The sequence below is a fragment of the Cygnus olor genome, chromosome 3 (assembly GCF_009769625.2).
Source record: "Cygnus olor isolate bCygOlo1 chromosome 3, bCygOlo1.pri.v2, whole genome shotgun sequence".
Lineage (NCBI taxonomy): Eukaryota > Metazoa > Chordata > Aves > Anseriformes > Anatidae > Cygnus > Cygnus olor.
In genome coordinates, this window is record NC_049171.1 from 97,677,533 (window position 1) to 97,698,452 (window position 20,920).

At 42.9% G+C, this 20,920-nt stretch overlaps 1 protein-coding gene across 1 annotated transcript; it reads left to right on the top strand.

The window, feature by feature from the left end:
- The first annotated feature begins 77 nt into the window (after nucleotides 1-77).
- DTL (denticleless E3 ubiquitin protein ligase homolog) lies at nucleotides 78-19,192 on the top strand. Its single transcript, XM_040552589.1, has 8 exons — nucleotides 78-108; nucleotides 1,308-1,423; nucleotides 2,921-2,994; nucleotides 3,950-4,053; nucleotides 5,024-5,128; nucleotides 7,790-7,902; nucleotides 14,154-14,289; nucleotides 18,300-19,192. The coding sequence occupies exons 1-8, from the start codon at nucleotides 78-80 to the stop codon at nucleotides 19,190-19,192; spliced, it is 1,572 nt and encodes a 523-aa protein (XP_040408523.1).
- Nucleotides 19,193-20,920: the final 1,728 nt, after the last annotated feature.

Here is a 20,920-nt window from a genome sequence, read left to right on the forward strand (position 1 = left end):
TTATCACATTTGGAAGCTAATAGCTCTCTATTTCTTTCTCAGCTGTCTTCTGTACTGGAGGCAGAGATGGAAACATCATGGTTTGGGATACCAGATGCAACAAGAAAGGTAACTGAACTTTCAGATATGTATCAGAAAAGCTCAGTATCACATGCTAAATGGTTATCAAATGTAATTATTGAACTAACATTTTCAATTACAATGTAGGCAACGCTTCAGTAAGAGGTAGAAGATTATTGGATAATAGGGGACTGCTTTAGTACACTAAAAGGATGGAATAAGTATTTCTTCTGTCTAATATGTTGTTCCACTCTGTCTCAGATTTGCAGCTTGATCTGCGCACTGTCCCGATAATACCTTATGTCTCAGTAAAGAGATAAGAGGGTACAGAACATATCCTCGTGTACATATAATCAGAATATATTAGCAATAAAATGGGCTGGCTAGATGGCTTTGGTCAAACCCCTCTCAGAGGGATGAAACAAAGCTGGGAAGTCTCCTACCGGAGTAGGAAGGATGGCAGAAAGAGCAGAGCAGAGGACCTTGTGAGTTTGAGAAGCAACTGAATGTATTGTGGGAACACCTAAACGCAGGCTGAGCTGATTCTGCTCCTCTCTTTCTGCTTCTTAGAGCTTCTTCTTCCCTGCCAGGTCACGCCCTTATACTTCTCCTCAGCTCCCTGCTCTGTCACTAGCAGGTTCCTGGCATGTGCTGCCAGAACATCTCACCGTGCTGTCTGTCTCAGGTTCCCTAGTTCTTGAGTCTGGTAACTGGGGGAAAAGGTAGGCTGCACCTGACTGGAGTGGAAGGTATAGTGGGGGGGGAAAAAAAGGAGAAAAGTAACTTTATGAAAATTATACTGCTTTACTATTATAAAGTGAGAACTAGAGGACAAAAGGCTAAATAGAAGATCAAGAAATAAATTAGAAAGCACTGGAAGCCTTCCTGTAAGTGTGGTTTTGCTCAGGATGAAATCAGCTGAACATTCAAGATCAGGAGGCCTGTTGAAGAACAGACTGCGGGGTAATGATTTCCAAGGGCAGCCTTCCCATACTAGTCTTGGCTTCAGTGCCTGTGCTACATTGACCTCTGCAATTTTTTGCAGTATATGCTCCTGTTTTCTACTATGTTCTCATTAGTTTTGTATGTGACTAACAATTACTGTCTTTGGATATATTACTGATTTTAAAGGCTAGTCTCAGCCACTTCTTAGGATTTATTCCCAGGTCCTGCTTGTTTTATTAAAGTGGTGGCAAAATTGTATAGACATAGAAACTATTAACTGAAGTGTCTTTGATTTCTTTCAGATGGATTTTATAGGCAGGTAAATCAAATCAGTGGAGCACACAATGTGGTTGACAAGCAGACTCCTTCCAAGCCCAAGAAGAAGAGGCAGAACCTAAGAGGTCTTGCTCCCCTGGTGGTAGGTATCTGGTATACAAGAGAAATGGGGGCCTCTGGTCTGAGAACAAGATTATACATAGTAGACTTCCTAAGCAATCACAGAATGGTTTGGGTTGGAAGGGACCTTAAAGATCACCTAATGCCAACCCCCCTGCCATAGGCAGGGATGCCACCCACTAGATCAGGTTGCTCAGGGCCTCATCTAACCTGGCCTTGAACACCTCCAGGGATGGGGCATCCACAGCTTCTCTGGGTGACCTGTGCCAGTGCCTCACTACCCTCTGAGTGAAGAATTTCTTCTGTACATCTAATCTAAACCTACTTTTTTTTTTTTTAAATGCCATGACCACTTCTCGCATCGCTACAATCCCTGACAAAGAGTCCTTCTCCTACTTTTTTGTAGGCTCCCTTTAGGGACTGGAAGGTGGCTGTAAGGTCTCCCCAGTGCCTTCTTTTCTCCAGGCTGAACAACCCCAACTCCCTCAGCCTGTGAGGTGCTTCAGCCCCTTGGTCATCCTTGTGGCCCACCTCTGGACTTGTTCCAACAGGTCCACATCCTTCTTGTGCTGGCAGCCCCAGAGCTGAATGCAGCACTCCAGGTGGGGTCTCACAAGAGCAGAGGGGGAGAATCCCCTCCCTCGCCCTGCTGGCCACGCTGCTTTTGATGAAGCACAGACACAGTTGGCTTTCTGGGCTGCAAGCACGCATTGCTGGCTTGTGTTGAGCTTCTCATCAAACAACACCCTTAAGTCCTTCTGAATGGTGAGAAGTATTTGGTTTGTTTTTGGTAAATGCTCCAATTTATCTTTGCAGGTTTTCGTGTCATGGTCACTGGTCACTTGATATAGCTAACTTTAGATGTTGTTTATCTGTCTAACAACCCACATGCCATCAAAGCCATCTTTGTGTGAATACCATGTGAAATTACTTTTTATTTTCTAGAGAGGAAAGGAGTGGCCAGCATTCTTTTCAGCATTCTTTATTTTTGGGGGGGGGGAGGGGGGGGGGGAGAGAGATAGGTAGGGTTCCAATTTTTTTTTCTTCCCTCCCTTAAGTCTGACCACATAAATGACTGCCTCACCAGACTAAGAACTGGTCTTATTTAATCTATTAAAAACTATTAAATCTTCATTGATGAAGACAACTATCTTATCTCTGACCTGAAAGGTGTAATCCTAAACTGCTGTCCAAATACTTAGAACTCACTGGCAATTTCACTGATGGGGTGGGGGAGCGTTGAAAGAATGGTTGTGTCTGAAATGGCATCTGGTATTCCAGGTTCTCCTGCCTGTAGGGGACCAGCTTGCTAGAAAGCACAAAGCTAATTCTGTTAGGAGAGAGCCCAAGAAGCTCAAGCTAGTTCTAGAGCAAAACTCAGGCTGGCCTATGGCCAAGAGGAACAAGATTGTCTGGCTAAAAGGAGGTGTCCTCAATAATGTTCACTTGGCCTTGAAAGCAGCAAGATTTTGCCGACCTTGATAGCAAACAAAATTCCTTTTTCTCTTTTTTTCTTAAGGATTTCCAACAGAGTGTAACTGTGGTGCTGCTTCAGGATGAACATACTCTTATCTCTGCAGGAGCTGTTGACGGGTAAGGAAGGAGGATGCCTGCTTTCCCATGCTATTCTGTGTGCTCTTAGTGGCACAAAAAGATTGGAAGGTTTTTTTTTCCTAAGATCACACAGTGGCCCACAAAGCCACAATTACCTTTAGTTATAGTCAGCTGAGCTTGCTGCCAGCTTGCATTGCCAGAGCTGAATGCTGCTTTTCTTCCTTATTCAAGATTGCAGCACTGGGACAAACGGCATATGTGGTAAATGTTCATTTTAGTGTTTTAGCTGTGGGGCAGAATGAGAACAGTTCTTATCTCTGTCTGTTCTCATGGACCTGTAGGACCACAAGTAAACAGACTATTGTTAGATAGGGAGTTGTTTTGGGATGTGAGTGGGTTTTTCGGTGCCTGGATATGTGTGGGCATTTGAGAAAATGTTGCCTTGAGTTATAAAGGATGCATTCTTTTAGCTGCCAGATCTGTTGCAGCATCTTGGAGCGCAAGCAAAACATCTCACTGATTAGCATGGAGATTACACTTTCAGGTCTTGCTTCTTTAGGATGCACCATGTGGAGGCGTATTCTCCAGAGTCTCTCTGAGACAGATAATACTCTTGCCTATGGCTCAAGAAGAGGCTTGCTCCTGAAGAGCAAGAAAAACCTTAAAAGACTTGATTTTTAAAAACATAACTGTCAGGAGTATAAAGGCATCCTTGTTCTTTCCTTTTATTAGTTGAGGAAACTTGACTTGTGAGCTCATGTTGTAGGTTGTGTTAGTTACAGAAGACAACACTGCTTCCTCATCCGTACCTGGCAGAATAATTGCTTTGCTTTCAGCACATCTCTGCTCTATTTTTGCTCTGCTGTACTCCTTATCGCTGGGCACTCCTCAATAAGCAACCTGTCTTCCTGTGTTTATAGAAGGCTCTATCTGCATTGCAAAAGAAGTTTTTGTGTTTTGACAAGTTAGAGACATTTGTGCTTTTATATTTCAGCGTGATCAAAGTTTGGGACTTGCGCAAGAACTATGCTGCTTACCGTCAGGAGCCGGTGCCTTTCAAGTCTTTCTGCTACCCCGGCACCAGTACTCGCAAACTGGGTAAGTTATTGGATAAGGTATTTACTAAATTTGCAAGGTGATTTTAAGAAGTACTGACAATGCCATCTCTTGTATTTTTAGTCAAATATTGTTAAGACTGAGTTCAGCAGGATATTTTGATCACCAATACCAAATTTTCAAGTTGACAACTGAAAGTGCTCCACTTTTGTATCATTGCACCAATGATACAAATTTGCATAAGCTTCAGCAGTGTGTTCTCAGAACTGGAGATGAGGGAATAATAGAGCTCTGTAGGTGGAATTTAGCTAGCACTTTTGATGCTGAATCTAGATTGAACTCTATTTGCATTGTATCTTTCAAAGGCAACAGAAGGGTCTGTTTTTTAACATCATAACCTTTGAGAGTCGAGCAATAATTGAAGCTGTTTCTTATCAAAAACAATAGTGTCCTTGTTCATGTTGCTCTATACTTAGCACCTTATGATGCTCTGATGCAACACAGTAATTGCTGATGACTTGTCAACCGTCTTGATGTGTCAGTATAAGTAACGGTCAGTATAAGTTCCAAGAACGAGGGAAGTCTTTGAGGAGCTGGCTATAAAATAACTTGCCTGCAGGAAAAGATTCTGCTTGAAGCTAAGTCACTAGCATATCAAAGGATGGCTTAAGCCACCGAAGCATGAGGACTTCTATTCACTTTTAACCTTTGTTTCTACAATTGGATGTTCCTGCTATCCATTTGAAACTATCAGATAAATTGCTTGCCTGCTCTGAAGGTGGGAATTCGCTCTAAATAGCACCCTGAATCCTCATGAGAAAATGTAGATGTTGTTCTAGGTACTTTATTTCTCCAGCAAGTGCTCTGTCAAATAAGTAAACTTTCCAATGACAATCTATCTTGCATAATAGATATCACTTCCAAATTTCCCTCTCTTATTTCTTTGAGAATGCTTGTTGTCCAAAATGTTTTCTGGAGTTACTTCTTAGAAAGAAATTCCCTTTTTCTTTAGGATATTCTAGTCTGGTTTTGGATTCCACTGGTGCTAATCTCTTTGCTAACTGCACTGACGACAGTATCTACATGTTCAATATGACAAGTTTAAAGACCACTCCAGGTAAGAGTGATATCTGTGATAATTACCTGTTAAAAAGTGCTGTTTACAGTAAGTTTTCTGAGGTCATCCATAAGAGCAAGCATCTCCTAAAATCAAACAGCTGGCTGGCTTGCTGTTGTGTTGCATGGATACAGACTTCTGCTGCAAACTTGTTCTTGATCAGCCATGAAAACAACACTGTTAGAGCTGCAGCTGATGTGGTGGAATAGGTGCAAAGAGCTCACCCCCAGCCCTTGGTATCCCCAGCCCTTGGTATCCCCAGCCCTTGGTATCCCCAGCCCTTGGTATCCCCAGCCCTTGGTATCCCCAGCCCTTGGTATCCCCAGCCCTTGGTATCCCCAGCCCTTGGTATCCCCAGCCCTTGGTATCCCCAGCCCTTGGTGCTCATGGCACTTGCTGGAACCCTGGTGTAGCAGTTTTGTGGGGCAGTCGAGAGACAAGGAGCATGTTATGGACTGACATCTGGCAGTGTTAGCCAGATGTTACAGAGCATAGAAAGACAGGTTTCTACCTCATGCACTGTGACTTAGAGAGACCAGCTTGAAGGCATAGAAAACCTATTTGATTCTCTTATGTCTGAAAGTACCTGGGAAAGAAGGCACCTGTTGAATATTATACTTTTATATATTAATATTACAAGGACTTCATATTTAGTTTTAAACCATCATAAATAAAGGTAATAGCACAAAAACATATGTAAGTGCAGATGCTGCTTCAGCTAGACTGACACTAAGAGTAGTTTGCAAATTGACTCTGGTTATCTTGCGAGGAATGGTTAGTGTCCACCTGCTGCCCACCTGAAGCAATCTTGAATCTTCTGCTTACTGTCAATCGCTGATCTTTCAACTTTTAAGGTATGAATCCATGTGAAGTGATCACCTATTATGTTGTACTCAGATATTTTAAGGTGTCTGTTAAATTTAGCTTCCTCAGCAGCTTCTGGGAGAAAATATCCCCAGCATATCGTGGAGATGCTTCTTTTTTTCTGTCTTTTTTTTTTTCTCAACCTTTTAGATTCCTTCACCTCAGCATCTGTGACCTTTTTGTTGACAAGATGGGTCACAGACTTTGGTGCACTAAGCTTCTTTGTCATAGGCCAATGGCCACTTCTCAGAAAGCGGCAAATCTTATTAGATGCATTCCAGACAGACATATGATTTAGTTTCCATTGCCTTTTCTTAGTCTTTCAGTTAATTGAAACTAAATGAACAATGTGTCCTTCTGTATGCTCTTCAGCAAGGCAGTCTGTTGGGTGGGAATGCTTCCAAAGCTGAGAAGTAGTGCAAGGATTAAATATTAATAAGTCAGTTGTTGATTTTAATCCTGGGTGCCACCACTGAGCTGTGGAAATTCTCCCACCGGCCTGTCCCCCTGCAAGAATGGGACAAAGCCCAAGACACTCCACTACCTGCCTCTGCACATAGCTATTGCCTTCCGTTGACTCGTGTGTAGCAGATAAAACCTGGAGAGAAATCTTGATTCATCCAGCTGGCTGAAAAATGTGTGCGGCTTTTGGGGAACTGGCCGGGGAATGGTGTGCCGTGCCTCCCGCAGAGGGCAGCACGGGCCTGTGGTTGGCGTGAGGTGCCGGCGGGGACGCAGGGCCTCCAGCCTCGCTGGTCTTTATCCAGACAGCAGCAGCTCCGATCTAGTACCAGGACCGCGTTAGCTGGAAGGGAGCCGTGAGGAAATCCTTCTGTAATAGGATTTGCCTGTAACCACTCTGCAGAAAGAGCCGCAGGTTAAAACCAAAGCATCTTGTGGGGCCTCACCACATTTCAAAGAAAGCTAGAGGCAACCGCATGTCCTCTGGTCTGTGGGTCACCTTCTTTGCCAAAACCACGATAGAAAAGTCTGAAGGCCCTCTAACTGACTGCTGACTGCCATTTTCTTGCTGCGCTCTTGTGGATCCTGCAATGTTCACAGTGTCGCTACTTCCGAGGGCTGGGCGAGGGTGCGCCAGCCCCACGTGGTGCTAAATCAGGAAACTTGCCCTTTCCACCCTGATAACGAAGCTGGGGTGCTCCACATCCACGTTCAGCTCAGCTCCTGTGTTGGCCGTTGGCTCTTCCGGTGCTTGCAATAGGAAGAGCAGCAGCTATTCAGGGCCTCGAGGTGAAGCTTTACGGGGACGTTAAATATAGATGTCTGACGAGCGTAGCTGACACACAGGACGTTTTGCTGACAAAATGGAGATGCTGGCAGCCAGAGAAAGGAGTAGCAAATGCCTTGGTCGCTTCAGCGGAAGCGTTTTGTGCGACTGTCCTTGTTAATGTAGTGGGACTGGTGGCCGTAGCACTGGGAAGAAGGGATGAGGGGGCATAACCAGAGCTTTGGGGTAGCCAACGTGATGTCTTGGCTCTGCTTGTATCACAACCAGGTCAAAGCTTTAATAAACCTGCCACCGCTTTCTAATGCTGTGGAGAGAGCCATTCAGGTAAACCTGCTTTGTATCAGGAGCTATGAGGGCTGCTGTTGAATGATGCTTCCTGCTACCTGCCAGCTGGAGCTCGGAGCCCTAGAGCAAGGGAGCAGTACAACCACTTTCTCTAGAGGATACGTGGCTGGGCAGGAAAAGCCTGTAAGATCAGCCCTGCTTATGCAACCAACCCCACAGCTGTGCACTGAGTGGTGTTTTTACTTTCATTGTTTTTCTCACAGTGGCGGTTTTCAGCGGACACCAGAACTCTAGCTTTTACATCAAATCCAGTACTAGCCCAGATGACCAGTTTCTGGTGAGCGGCTCGAGTGACTGCAACGCGTACATCTGGAAGGTGAGACGCTTGGGAGAAACCCAAGGGAGCGGGCCTGCCCAGGCTGGCTGCCCAGAAGTGCTCTGCTCTTTCGTTTCATTTGCTTTTCATGTTCATGTAGGACACTCCCTGCCTCCCACTCCTACTTAAAGCAGCGTGGGGTTAGCTTCTGGCATGTTGTGCCCAGAGCGTGTTGCTGTCCAGGCTAGATGTAACTAATGCAAAACAGAGCTACTCTCCTGCCATCAATACATCTCTCATCACTGCTGCTTATTGCAAGTTGCTGATTGTAATCTGGTTTTAATGGGCATTACAGTCCTCTTTCAATTCTGTTGATTCAAGCAACTATGACAAGTAGAGAGTTCTTGGTTCATGTTTAGCAATGGAGCATGTTAGGGGGAAAAAAAAAATTTGTTTTAAAGGGCACTCTTCCCCACCTCCACTTTTCTAGCTCTTGGTGCATACTTAGCTTTTTCTCATACTTAATTTGCAGTAGTTAAAGCCTTTGTATTATAGCGAGGGCTCAGCCAGAGCCTTCAGCAAAATTCCAAAGCATTGTCTGACAGCTGAGAGGCTTAGTCACTTGGCATCTTGTGCTGACGTGTAGGAAATGCAAATGTCACAAAGTTAATACCAGGGACCTCAGAATAACGCGTGCTTCAAGCTCTGTTCTCCATCGTTTACAGCTGTACAGGAATAGAGTAGACTTCCTACCTCAAGTAGAGTAGACAGAAGCTGCAGGTGACTGCTCGTTTCAGGTTCTGGGTAATTTTAGGGACTGTTGAATTGTTTGCCCTGTTCAGAATGAGTTTGAAAGTAAAATAGGAAGCTCTGAGAGAAGAGGGTCACCCTTCTTTGGTTGTAGTTTGAGCATGTAGTCCCTTTGATTGTGAGAACACTTATTGTAAGCAGCTAGGTTGCTTTCTCAGAAGTAGCAGGAGTGCAGTAGCATGGCCAGTTCCATGTCAAGCAGTGTAATTTTAGCCTTCCTTAGTTCTTTGCAAGTTCAGCAAAAATACCTGTGGAAACTTGGGCTGCGCATCCTGCATTCATGTGTTTTGGCTTTTTTGTGGAAAAGTGGCTGGAACTGGGTCAAGAGCATTCAAGGACGTCATAACATCTCAATGTTTATGCAAATACATTTTAAAGGTATTTGCGTACAGGCTTCTATTGCTGTCACATGTGGGTGACAGATCATATTACGTACTTATTTAATAAGTAATCAGGTAATCACTTCTTTTATTCCCATAGTCATGTTAGAAAGAGGGACCTTCAGCAAAACTTGGTCTCTTTTTTCAGATCCCTCATATGCAGAGGCTTCTTAATTTGTCTTAAATGTTGGAAGACTTTACTGACATTGAAACGCATGTATCTTTTCCTGGGATGAGGACTTAAAGTGCTGTGAAAATATGTGCTTAGATATTTCATGAACAGTTAACAGGTAATGTTGGAAAGAAGCTAATGAAGAGTGCTAGCTTTCCACATCTAGAGAGGAATAAAAGGCAGACCAAGACCTTATCAAGGAATAAAAGACAGAGTAAGATGTTGTCCACCCAGATTATTTCTTCGAGGATCTTTGGAAGCAGTGCCAAGCTCTGCTTGGGTCAGCAGTTCCCAGGGAATACTGTGGCTAGAAGGTATTGCTGACGAGGGCGCTGTTTCAGTCTGCTTCCGTGTATAACATCACTTTCAGACAATGAACATTCACTTTATTGTGTTGGGTTGTTTTTATAATTATTAATCTGTCAGTTAATGAACTGACTCAAACAACCCTAAGATCATAAAAGCCAGAGAGCAGCGAAGTTTCTGTCTGCAGAAATGGTACCTAGCTGAGCTACCTCCCTGGTAATAAATAACATACTTTATAGGTGTACACTTCCACAGTTCCATTATCCTTCAATATGACTATATTAAGCTACCCTTCAGTCTGTCTGTCCCAGTGTTGGAATGTATGTGCTTCTGTATTATTAAGCATAAAACTATACACACCATTTTATGCTGAATCCTGATAATGGGTACAACAGCTGTTCAATGAGTAGAATAACTAATAAAGTCTCATTTCCTAGGTTTCTCAGTTTTTTTAACCTTTCCACAATAGCTCTGACTTCCAACAATATCCTGTCAAATCAGGCAAAAAGCAGCATGGGCTGTGGCTAATCTTGACTTAAAATGCACAGGCTGGCCAACTGTCTTTTGCCAAATGCAATGGACAGGGCTGCAGTTCTGCCTGCCTTGCTCCATGGGAACAGTGGCTGCATGCTCTGTCTCATCAGCATGAAGCTGTTTCAAGATCACTGCCCTCTTTTGGGTGTGGACCTGCTGAACAATTTCAGCCAAAGGTTGAAGTAGACAGATGGGTCCCCTTGCTGCAGAAGCCTCACTTCCTTAGGAAGCAAGGCTTAAAATGAGGGTTTGTGGACTCTGAATACTTCAGCATTCCAGGGAAATAAGGAAATACAAAAACCTTGCGAATGCTTTTTTTTTTTTTCCTAGCGCCCAAGTATGGGTAGTGTAGGTTGGCCTCCTTGTTCATATTCTAAGTAATGCATCTTATCCTACTTTAGTACACAAACCCATTACACCCAATTTACATTATTAATTTACACCACTGCAGTGTAAAACCAGTTTGGCCCAGCAAGAGTTATTCTCTTCCTCTGCTTTTCTTTCAGCAGTGAGTGACTACTAGTGACTACTCAGTCTGTTATGTGTGCATTGCAAGACTATTAGTAAATGAAGGTGTTCTCTGCACCTCTGATTATTCCCTAAATAGGGATTTAGTTTCCATGACGTTGCATGTTTTGGCAGACAAGGAATAATCTGAACAAGGCATTTAGTGGATATTTAGTCAGTGATTGCCTCTGCTATGTCAGGGGAAAAAAAAGTGGCCTGTTATGAAGAACCTGATTTTTCTCACAATATCAGAACAAGTTACTAGATTCAGAAGCTGGATATTCAATCACAATTTTACAGGCTGCTATAGGAGGTGATCCACAAGGGAAAAAATAATAAAAACGAAACCAAAAACCTTTTGTGTAGATCAGAAGCCTTCCCAGATGTTTTGCATCTTTCTTTGAAACCTGTATGTAACATCTACTCCTTTTCCCACACAGTAAAGGATCAGTTCATTCACTTAGTCATATATGCAAATCCTCCTTATAATCCCCCTTATAATATCACGTCAATAATGGTGACTCATAGATCTGGAACGGATTGTCTGCTGAAAGCATGCAAAGCTTGGATGTAATCTGTGTGTGCATGCGTGTATGTTTGTGTGTTTTCTTCCTTGGGCCACCTAATGCTAACTTCAGCTGTATCTGTCACATGAGCTGTGATTGAAGAGTAATAATAATATGGATTAATAATAAAAATGAGAAAGATTTATGAACGGTTAAAGAGAAACGGGGTTTGAGTTTAATGGGTGTGTGCGCTATAGGGAGCATTTTTGTGAACTATTAAGAGGCTTTGTGGTCCAGTTGGTTGGCTGGAAGAGGTTCAGACATTTGGCAGCCGTACAAATACCGGTTCTGAAGCCAGTGAAGATCCATCTATTGAACTTTGGTGGTGGTGGTTTTGTTTTTTTTAATAAACCATTTGTGGTAGGGATGTTTGCAAAACAGCAGCAGAATATATTCACCTATTCTCATTCAAAGTATGAGCTTCCCAAACTTTTAAGCATCTTACCTAGAACAGATAGTTACTTAATGTAGCAAAACGCTTGTGTAGTGTGCTGGGTTGACAGCTCTGGCAGAAATCCCACGTGCAGCAGGAATTAAGCAAGTGTTTCCAGGCAAGTCTGTACCTCTCAGTGCTGGCCAGCTGCTTCAGCTCTAGAGATGAAATACGAACTGATTCTCAGAGCTCTGTCAGTCCGTGTCTCTCAGAAGAGATTGCCAGCAGTATGTGATGTGGGGATGCTTTGTGGGGAAGGAAGAGTGTTAAGACATCTCTGGCTAGTCCATGAGGTGGTGAAGTAAACTCTGGTCTTACTCTACATGGTCCACTGAACAGCTGCCGTGGAATAGCCATCCTTATTAACATCATCCCTGTGAAATTGTTCCCTTGCTTTGAGACGTTCAGTCCTCCAGAGAACACTGCTTTTATACAACTGCAGAGCTGTGGTGTCTTCGGGGAGAGTGCGACAGCTCCTCAGGCAGCCAGTGCCAAAAAGAAGTCTTGGAAGTAAGGAACAGGGATTTAGGTCTGGGTTTGCCTCTCAGCTGCAATGGACTATGATTACAGGCAGGAAGCATTTAACTTACCTGTCTCATATGGGAAAGACAAAGTATTTGCATGCTTCATAGGTGGGCTGTGGAGGCCCTTCTCAGTGGTGTATGTTAGGCTCTGGGTCTTGTGATTTTATACTTATTTTTCCATGGAATTTTTAAGGTTTCTGAACCCAGCCTGCCTCCAAGGATACTTGTTGGTCATTCTCAAGAGGTTACCTCCATTGCTTGGTGTCCTTCAGACTTCACAAAGGTTTGTTTTCTGAAAAATTGTCTTCCCTATGAAACAATAGATGTAATGTGACAATATTTGCTTTTCAAAATTGCAGCAGTATTTGTTGATTTGGAAGGAAGTTCTTAGTTAATAATTTCCAAAAATGTTCATTCAGGAAGAGGGGGTGGGCAGTAAACCAAGCTTGTTGCATGAGTAAAAAATAATGAAAAAGTTCTGAAACTTGTAATAATTTGAGCTGTTTGATAAGACCTAGCAAACTGTAAATGAACAAAGACTTCTCCTGATGAGACCTTGTTATGCTACCTGTGAGAGACAAAATTGTGAAACTGTGTCATCAGGGCTTTCAAAAGCCAAAAGCTTGCTTTGTGGTTCCATACTTAACTGCCTGACCACTGATACATCTGCCAGTCTTGTACAGAGTGGTAAGAAATTTTGAATGCCCTCTAAAAGACACATGGACTCTTTCATTGTGACTTTTTTCAAGATCTGAGCTGTTTTTTGATGAATATTTGTGTGTAGACTCTAAAACCTGCAGTTTATGTTTATGTCAGTTATTACGCCCCAAGTATCACTAGAAGGAAGAGAATTAACAGAGGAAACTGGTTTAAATGACTGGCCTAGCTCAAACTGAGAAATAACTCTGAAAAATCCTAGACAGTATCCTAATAATAGCTAAAGTTTCTTGCATCCCATAGGTATGCAAGTCAGCCACTTTACCTAGCTTTCACTACAGCACCAGGTGTTCAAAAAAACTTTACAATATAGGAGAGTGAGAGTCTTGCAGACAGACAGGGAGAATTGTTCTAGCTGTGTAAGACACAGAAGAATATGTGAACTGGTATTTTGGATAAAATCTCTGGTCTCTGGCCCAGCATCCTGATTGTTATGATTTGGAAATGCAGAGCAATACAGCCTTTAAAATCTATACCAACTCAGGTAAAAAAAATAGTTACCCACTTTTCTCCATGCTTCAGAGTCTGTAAAGAGAAAATACGGTGCGAAGAAAGGTCAGTAAGCTGCTCGAAGTGATTTGAGAGGCCAAGTTGCTTTCTGGGGGGGCAATATTGGTGTCACAGGTCACAGTATAGACACTTTCCCATCCACGTTACTATGAACTTTGGCCACAGCATTTCCTTCTTGCTGGTGATTCCCATGTGAGTCACCAGATAACCTGTCCAAACAGAGCCATAAAAGCGTGGCTTAGGTAGGTGCTGCTGCTTGTTTGAAATAAATTCCGCAGATCATTGCGGAACACACAGAGCCACAGCAGGAATCTAGGTGAATGTTTCTAGCAGAATTGGTTTCTCTGCCAGACATCTGAGTCTGCAGAGATAGCACTTAAGGCTGGTGCAACAGCCTTCCAGTGTCACCTCAGTGTGCTGAGAATGTCTGTCCCCAAGCAGAAAAGGTCCTGAGTAACAGAGACAGACCTAGATGCAGGTGCAAGAAGCAGCGTGTCTGCTTTTGGCTACTGAATGATGGAAATTGCAAAATATGTGCAGGCCCTTCCTGAGCAGGCTGTCCTCTGTTACAGAGCTGTGCAAGGCCAAGGGTTACTGGTGGCTGGGATTTCTCTAGCAAAAAGAATTGAAGGCTTTTTGCCTGAGAGGCAGCCTTCCCCTTTAAAGCAAACACTTCTCAATGGTACAACAATGAAATAGAGTTGAGTTGTTTCATTTGCTTTAAGGGTAAATCTTGTCCCCTTGCTAACCAGATTTCACCCTGCATTCATACTGGCTTGGTGTGTTGGGTGTAGCTGTCCTAGGTCATGTTGCAGTGCCCCGGGTACTGCAACAAACACACTTATATTGCAGATTGCCACGTGCTCTGATGACAACACTGTGAGAATTTGGCGCCTACAACATTGTCTTGAGGAGGAGAAGTCAGCGTTCAGTAAAACCAACTTGGTGGGCTGGGTCACACAAAAGAAAACAGAACAACGTGGAGCAGGTAAGGCCCCTGTGATATCTTGCTCTCCAGCAGGGCTTCTGAAATTTGGCTGTTCACCAACAAAAGACCTTGGCTTGTCTTACTCTATTTTTTTTTTTTGTGTTAGGCAATAGTTTATATAGCCAGCCAAACACTTCTTCTTATAAATACTTCTACCGCCACCAAGATGAGCTGGCTGAAGTAGCTTACAGTATGATGAAGTTTGCATGACCAGCCTGCAAAGTAAATATTTATTAATATAGCTTGTCAGGCAGCCAGGTCTTCAGTGGGCATCAGCAGGGTTTGATAAGTGAACAGCCAAAGGAGATGCCGTGTGCATGGACTTCTTCAACTGGCAGCGCTGGAACCCAGAATCACTTGCTTCAGAGCTGCTTTCTTACATCTCCAGCTAAAGAGGGTTTGGTTATTAGCTGTAGCAACAAGTCATATTTTTTTTCATGTCAAATAATAACAGAGAGCAGTAAGATCATGTTTTTTTCAGTTCCTATTTTACCAAGTAAAGGGCTGATGGCACAGCCTGGAAACTCTGAATTGTTTCCTTCTGCCCAGCAGCTGAACTCTGGTCAGTCTTCTTTGCTGATATTAATATTACATCTCTTTCTTTAGCTTTGTGCAGTGGGACTGACTGTCCATACAGACAAATGGCACTTGGTGAAAGGACTTCAAGAATGGCTGTAGACAATCACAACATGATCATATTGTTCCAAAATTAATCAGTAGCGTTCATCAATTCAAATACAATACCTGTCTACAAAGCCTAGGTGATCAAACAAACTATGCAGCATGCTTTCAAAGCTAGCAGACAGATCTGGGCTATATCACACCCAAGAATGCCTAAGGTTGGTCTAAATGATTATAATATGTACATTTGAAGAATTGGCAGCAGGAAAAATCAGTTCAATGTCTCTAGCGTAGCCTTGATTGTGAATTGCTGCTCCTCTGGTGGAGAAGCTACTCACTGGACAGTACCTAGAACAAAAAGAAAGGAGCCCTGGGTCATAGCATTGCTTTGACTTGCGTGAAATTTGCATTTTGTTACAGCAGAGTGGGTGAAAGGAGAATAACACCCCCCCTCCCCTCCCCTGAGTGAAATAGGATGAGCTTCTCTGTAGTGTAGCTCTGGAACTAAGAATAAAATAGCTTTTTAGCAGCTGTTGGTGTGACTTCCTGTGTTCCACCTATCTTTTCTAGCCACTTTCCAAATGAATTTCACCTTGGCTAACGTAAATAAAGGCTGAAGGTCTCCAAATCCCACTAATGGGATAACATTACATCTAACCTTTTGCCAGTGAGTAAGTCTTGCAGGAAGTTTGCAGGACAATAGTAGGGAGAGTGCCAGGTCTGCTCTGTAGCTGGTAAACGGTTTGTGTGTACACGCACACAGAGAGGACTGAAAAATACACTTTGTGTATTTCACAGAAGTAAGCATGAGTCTAGTGTAGAAGCCTAAAACCTGAAGTAATTTGTACACTAAAATTTTACAAGTCAGCTTTGGCAATTTTACTGGAAAAATAGCTTATTTCTCCTTGTTCTTACTGTATTAAAGCAACACTGGAGGGAAAAGGAAGTACACAGACACTGCAAGCACAACAGCAGGCTTCCTGCTGACCTTGGCTCTTGAGCACAAAGCACGTGCTGTTGGAATATAGGAGTTATCTGCAGAGATTGATTCAGCATTGGCAACTAAGTACTATTTCAGACTTGCTGGGATGAGATCTGGGTAGTTCTCCACCTATTTATGTGGAACAAGTTGTGAGGCTGAGGTTGGGTATTAACTGTTGACCTATATCATGAAGTGTAGCAAGCAATTTCCTTTTCTTTGGAAACTATTTTTGTGGTTTCCCGAAGTTGCACTACTTTCTCTTCGCTTTTGTGAAACCAAATTTGTGGAGTGGGCCTGTGCCTGAAAAATTCATGAGTCTTAAATCTGGAGATTTGTACTACCACTCCAGAGCATTTGTAGCAGAGAAGGTGGAAAACATCTCAAATACCTGCATTGGTGTTATGCAAATTGACTGCAGGCATTTAAAGTGTGCACAAGCATGCAACACTATGTGGAGCAGCAGCATGAATGGAAACAGCCTGGAACTGAGTAGAAGCCTGAATAATGCATGCAGTCTTACTAAAAAGCCTCGTGTTGATTTTCTTTATCTCAAGTTCAGGGATGTAGCTAGTTTGCTTCCCGTCCGACTCTCAGGATAGCTTTTTTTGCTTATCCACTGCCCACAGTATAACTCTCAGATTGGTTTGAGACTGAGAATGCTCATACCCAGGTAATCATGCCACATTTGTATCTGCTGTATGAATTTGTAGGTGGTCATTATGGATTGAGAACTGCTGAGCTTGCTTCTTCTCTTCTAGTAGCTTAAATTTTTAAATATAACAAATTCCCCAGCTTAAATATTTTTGTTTTGTAAGTGCTCATTAAAGTAAAGATTAAGAGAACCAATCTTGGCAGTCACTTTCTCCTAGTCCAGGCTGAAGTAAATTATTATGAGGTAGCACACTTTATCAGGAAAGCCTTTAATTCTGTTTATGCTTTAAGGTGATTTGTAGTGGGATCCATTAATATGGGGTCCTGATATGGTGCACCAGTACTTGTATTTTAAAGGGCTAGATAATGCAGTAAAAGGAAAGATCAAAAGAGGTTTATTAGGGTATGTAATCAAAGAGTTGTGTAGGTGATCACTTGACATGTTATTTGTCAGACGGCCTAGAGACCTAAAGAAAATGGCAGGTTATTCACAGTAGACTTCTCATTGTCCTAATGAAGTGCTTTACAGTACAGCAGCTAATGTTGAGAATTAGGAGTTCAGATTAAACCCCTGGAATACAGAAAACATTTAGAGCTCTTGTGCTCAGTAGTGGAAATGCCTGGGGTAACTCATGTGCTATCCTACTTAATTGCGTCACCTCAAGTTACATGAATGAGAAATCAGGCATCTAAGAGACCTGCTAATGTGGTCTCTGGAGGGTGTCATAAAAAAAAATCTCCAATGTTGCTGCAGATTGAGATCTTTTCTATATATTATTCCCACTGTCATTACTGAGATCCTTATGAGGTCCTGGGTGTAAACCTACCTATGACTACTGTTTTAATAAACTAGGTGTTCAGAAACTTAAGCTAGGGATTCAGGAAAAAAAAGAGCAGGGGATTTTTACATCTTGACTAGTGAGCTCAAATACCATTGTGACATATTTGTCTGGGGATCATTTATTTTAAAGAAATTACTGAACTACGGTGACAGATTTTATTTTCTTTGGAACTGAAGTCCTTGTTCAGGAGGTGAAGAACTTATCACATTTCCCTGGGTGTGGTAAAAATCTACCAACTTCATACTAATACAGCACTGCAGAAAGTTCTCTCTCAAAAAGACGAGAGGTGGACGTCCTTTCCCATTCTCGCATTTTTTTGTCTTAAAAATATGCAACTATTAACACCTGACTATCAGCATTATTCATCTGGGAAGGTATTGTAGCATAAAGTTTCTGTGGTATTATAATTACCTATGGGACCTTCTTACAGTACCTTTGCTCCTCAATTCAATCATGGCCCCATTAAAGACTGTGCAGGTGACCAGCTGCAGGTAGGGACCCAACCTTGTTCTCAGACAGTTTCCCAAAACAGAGCTGTCTGGACCAAGCCATTGCAAAGCTGCCAGCAAGGCTAGATAAACTTAGAAAATTCAAGATCTGTTTTGCCTATCCATCAGTCCCTCAGCTGTAGCTTAAGTAAGGATTCTAGTTTTAGAAGGAATATGAATAGAAGTCAGACGTTAAACCAATGTACTGTATTATATCTAGCCGTATGATAAAGGATTTTAAATAGGATTCGTATCAGTTTAGCTGAAATAAGAAGCATCTATGCAATCTGTAGTTCAGCAGAGTATGTCTGAGAATCAGGGTGAGTGCTGAATCCATCTCCTGCCTGGAAGGGGTGTTTATGAAAGGTCTGCCTTTCATCTGCTGTTCTATGTTCCTCGTTAAACTACTTATTTCTCCTCTACCAGCATCACCAGCCAGCCTACGGAATACTCCTGCCAAGGCTGTTACAGTGGGCAATCCGTGCGTTTCCTCGCCACGTCCGGCTGCCTGTGCTCCCAGTTATTCTGGAGACCTTCCTCTTTCTACAAACACTCTAACGGTCTCTCTCAAAACCCAAATTGCTGCAGCCTGCACACCAGCAAAGCGGAGTGGAGCCAGCCCATGCGATTCTCCCAAACCTGTGCCTTCCTCCAAAATGTCCATTAAACACTGGGTAACCAGGACTCCGTCGTCTTCTCCTCCAGAAGTGGGGAAAAAGGCTCTTTCTCCTAGAAAAGCCCTGGCAGAAGTCACACAAGGTCTCTTGGAAGCATCTAGCACTCCTAAAGCACCACACTCACAGGTTGAAAAGCGTGCCAAGAGGAGGCTTGACTGCAGCAAGGAAGGCGACGTGAGACAGAAGTGTCTGCAGGCCTGCAGCTGTGTGACTGAACTGGACCATGTGGCTAAGAAGTCCAAGCTGAATTTATGTCACTTGGCTGCAGAGCAGAAAGCTTGCGATGAAGGCTCTCTAAGTCTGGCTGACATGGATAATGAGCACGAAGGCTCTAGCCACAGCCCAAAAGAGCCTTCTCTTTCTGGAAGCCGTATTAATCCATCCGATGTTCAAACTCCCACTCTTCTTTTCCAATCTCCTTGTGGAAAAGGCACGGATGTAGTAGATAAAGAGAATAGTTCACCCGAACGAAAAAACTGGCTGTCTGCTCTGGGAGAGAAGCTACGGACTGGCAAAGCTGGCAGCCCCCCGTCATCTTACAGTCCCAGTGCAAAACGACAGGATGCTGCAGCAGTGGCCACCTCACCGAAAAATGTAAGTGGGACGGTCAGGGACAGTGGTAACGAAAGAAGTTTTCCCTAGCTAGCACACTCCCCTTTCTGTGCATGGTTAGCTCTCTCCCATCCAGGCATTCAAAGAATTATCTGATTACGGACAAAAGAGATGATTTCTGGCTTAATAAGTTAGATACATTAATGCTGTTATCTACTAATCCCCGCTGTGCAGGAAGAGAATTCTTAGGATGGTGTTGTCCATCCTTTGAAAGGAACTTAGAGCACACAGGAGCTCAGAAATCCTCGTAGTCCCCAGCTGGATGTTTGAAGGATGTAGCTGTCATCTGTAATACAGCTCTTCTCTAAGAAGCACAGTAATGACAGCACCTTTCCTGGCAGATCTATTGTTTATGAGTTCACAGTCACATCTGCCTATTTACGTTACTGGAAAGACATGTTAGCATTGGAAGAAAGAGCTAAATTTTATTCTAGCCCAGGTAGCAAAAGAATTTGTTACTTATCTTAAAACTCTGGGCTAAATAAGGCCTTCAGTTCATTCTATCGAAAACTGTCAGAAAACAAAGAAATTGCAAAAGAGACAGAGGACAGGATTTGACCTACATAATCCTACTTTTGATGTACAAGAAGCCTGGCACTGAGCTCATCCTAGGATCTGAAAGTTAAGCTTATAAAGCAGCTAAAAAAGTTGGTGTGAGGGCTTGAGGATTTAGCATGCATACTGAAAAATGATAATTACATTTTTTAAAAACAAACCAAACTTGTCTCTTCTCTGAAACTGGACTTGACGTCCAACAGTTTCTTTGACCGAGTCTTATTTCAGTAAATGTCAGGTAAAATTTCAGTTGTCACATTTTAGTTGTGCTCTCTGAACATCTGATGCTAGAAGTTGTTGCCGAGTTTAAGGCTTATTTTGGTGAAGTATCTCACGTCTTAATTGGTTCCACCTCTTCCAGCATTTCTACCAGATGTGAAGTGGGCAAGCCACCACTCCTTAGTTTATGCGTAGCAGTTGAACTATTCATGTTATTGTTGTGCCAAGAAAACTTGGTTATAGTAAACCTACAAGTACTCATAGTGTGGGTTTAAACACAAGATGTAAAGATTTACCCTGGAGAGAGATTACTGTTCAGCAATCATCTGTCCTGCCCATTATGCTCTAGTTCAGATTTTGTGATGCTCATGGCCTGTGCTATGCCCGAGGCTTGCCAAGGTGCCTAGAGTAGCAGCAGCGCTCATTGATCTGTTACATCTCGGGGATCTGCAGCCCTGTAATCTGCAGTAGGGAAGCTGGAGCTGCAGCCAGAGTACATTTCCTACAGCAGTAAGACAACCCCAGCTTTTAGCCAGTGTTTCCTGTAGGTGGTAAGCTTCTTATCTGTGAGACAAACAGATTACAGTAAAGAACCTTTCATTTACTATCTTATTTGGGAAGCTAAACAAACTGGAGCAATGATGGAGGGGAGACTTTAAGACTCCTGCAGCATGAGAACTGTTAACCAAGAAACGTTTCTTATTGGTTTTGTGGTTTGTTTGTTGTTGATTTTTTTTTTCTAGGCTGTAACCACTCCATCTTCCATGAGGAAGATCTGCACATACTTCCACAGAAAGCCACAGAATGACTGAAGCAGTGTGTGGCAGTTGCACCTGATGGATGTTGACACTGTGGTATTGAGACCAGATTTAGCAGCACTGCCAGAGCAATGTACCGGGATTACACAGTTTGTTTTCAGACCTCAGTAAACTTGGGTTTTTACTCTCCTCTTTTTAAAGCCATTAACATTTGAAATCGGCCGAG

Bases quoted from the DNA above. Each gene is read 5' to 3' on its own strand.
- DTL (XM_040552589.1), top strand. From the start codon at position 78: ATGGTTTGGGATACCAGATGCAACAAGAAAG. The intron at 1,424-2,920 runs GTAGGTATCTGG...TTTTTTCTTAAG, and splicing joins GAGGTCTTGCTCCCCTGGTG to GATTTCCAACAGAGTGTAAC. The intron at 2,995-3,949 runs GTAAGGAAGGAG...TTTATATTTCAG, and splicing joins TCTGCAGGAGCTGTTGACGG to CGTGATCAAAGTTTGGGACT.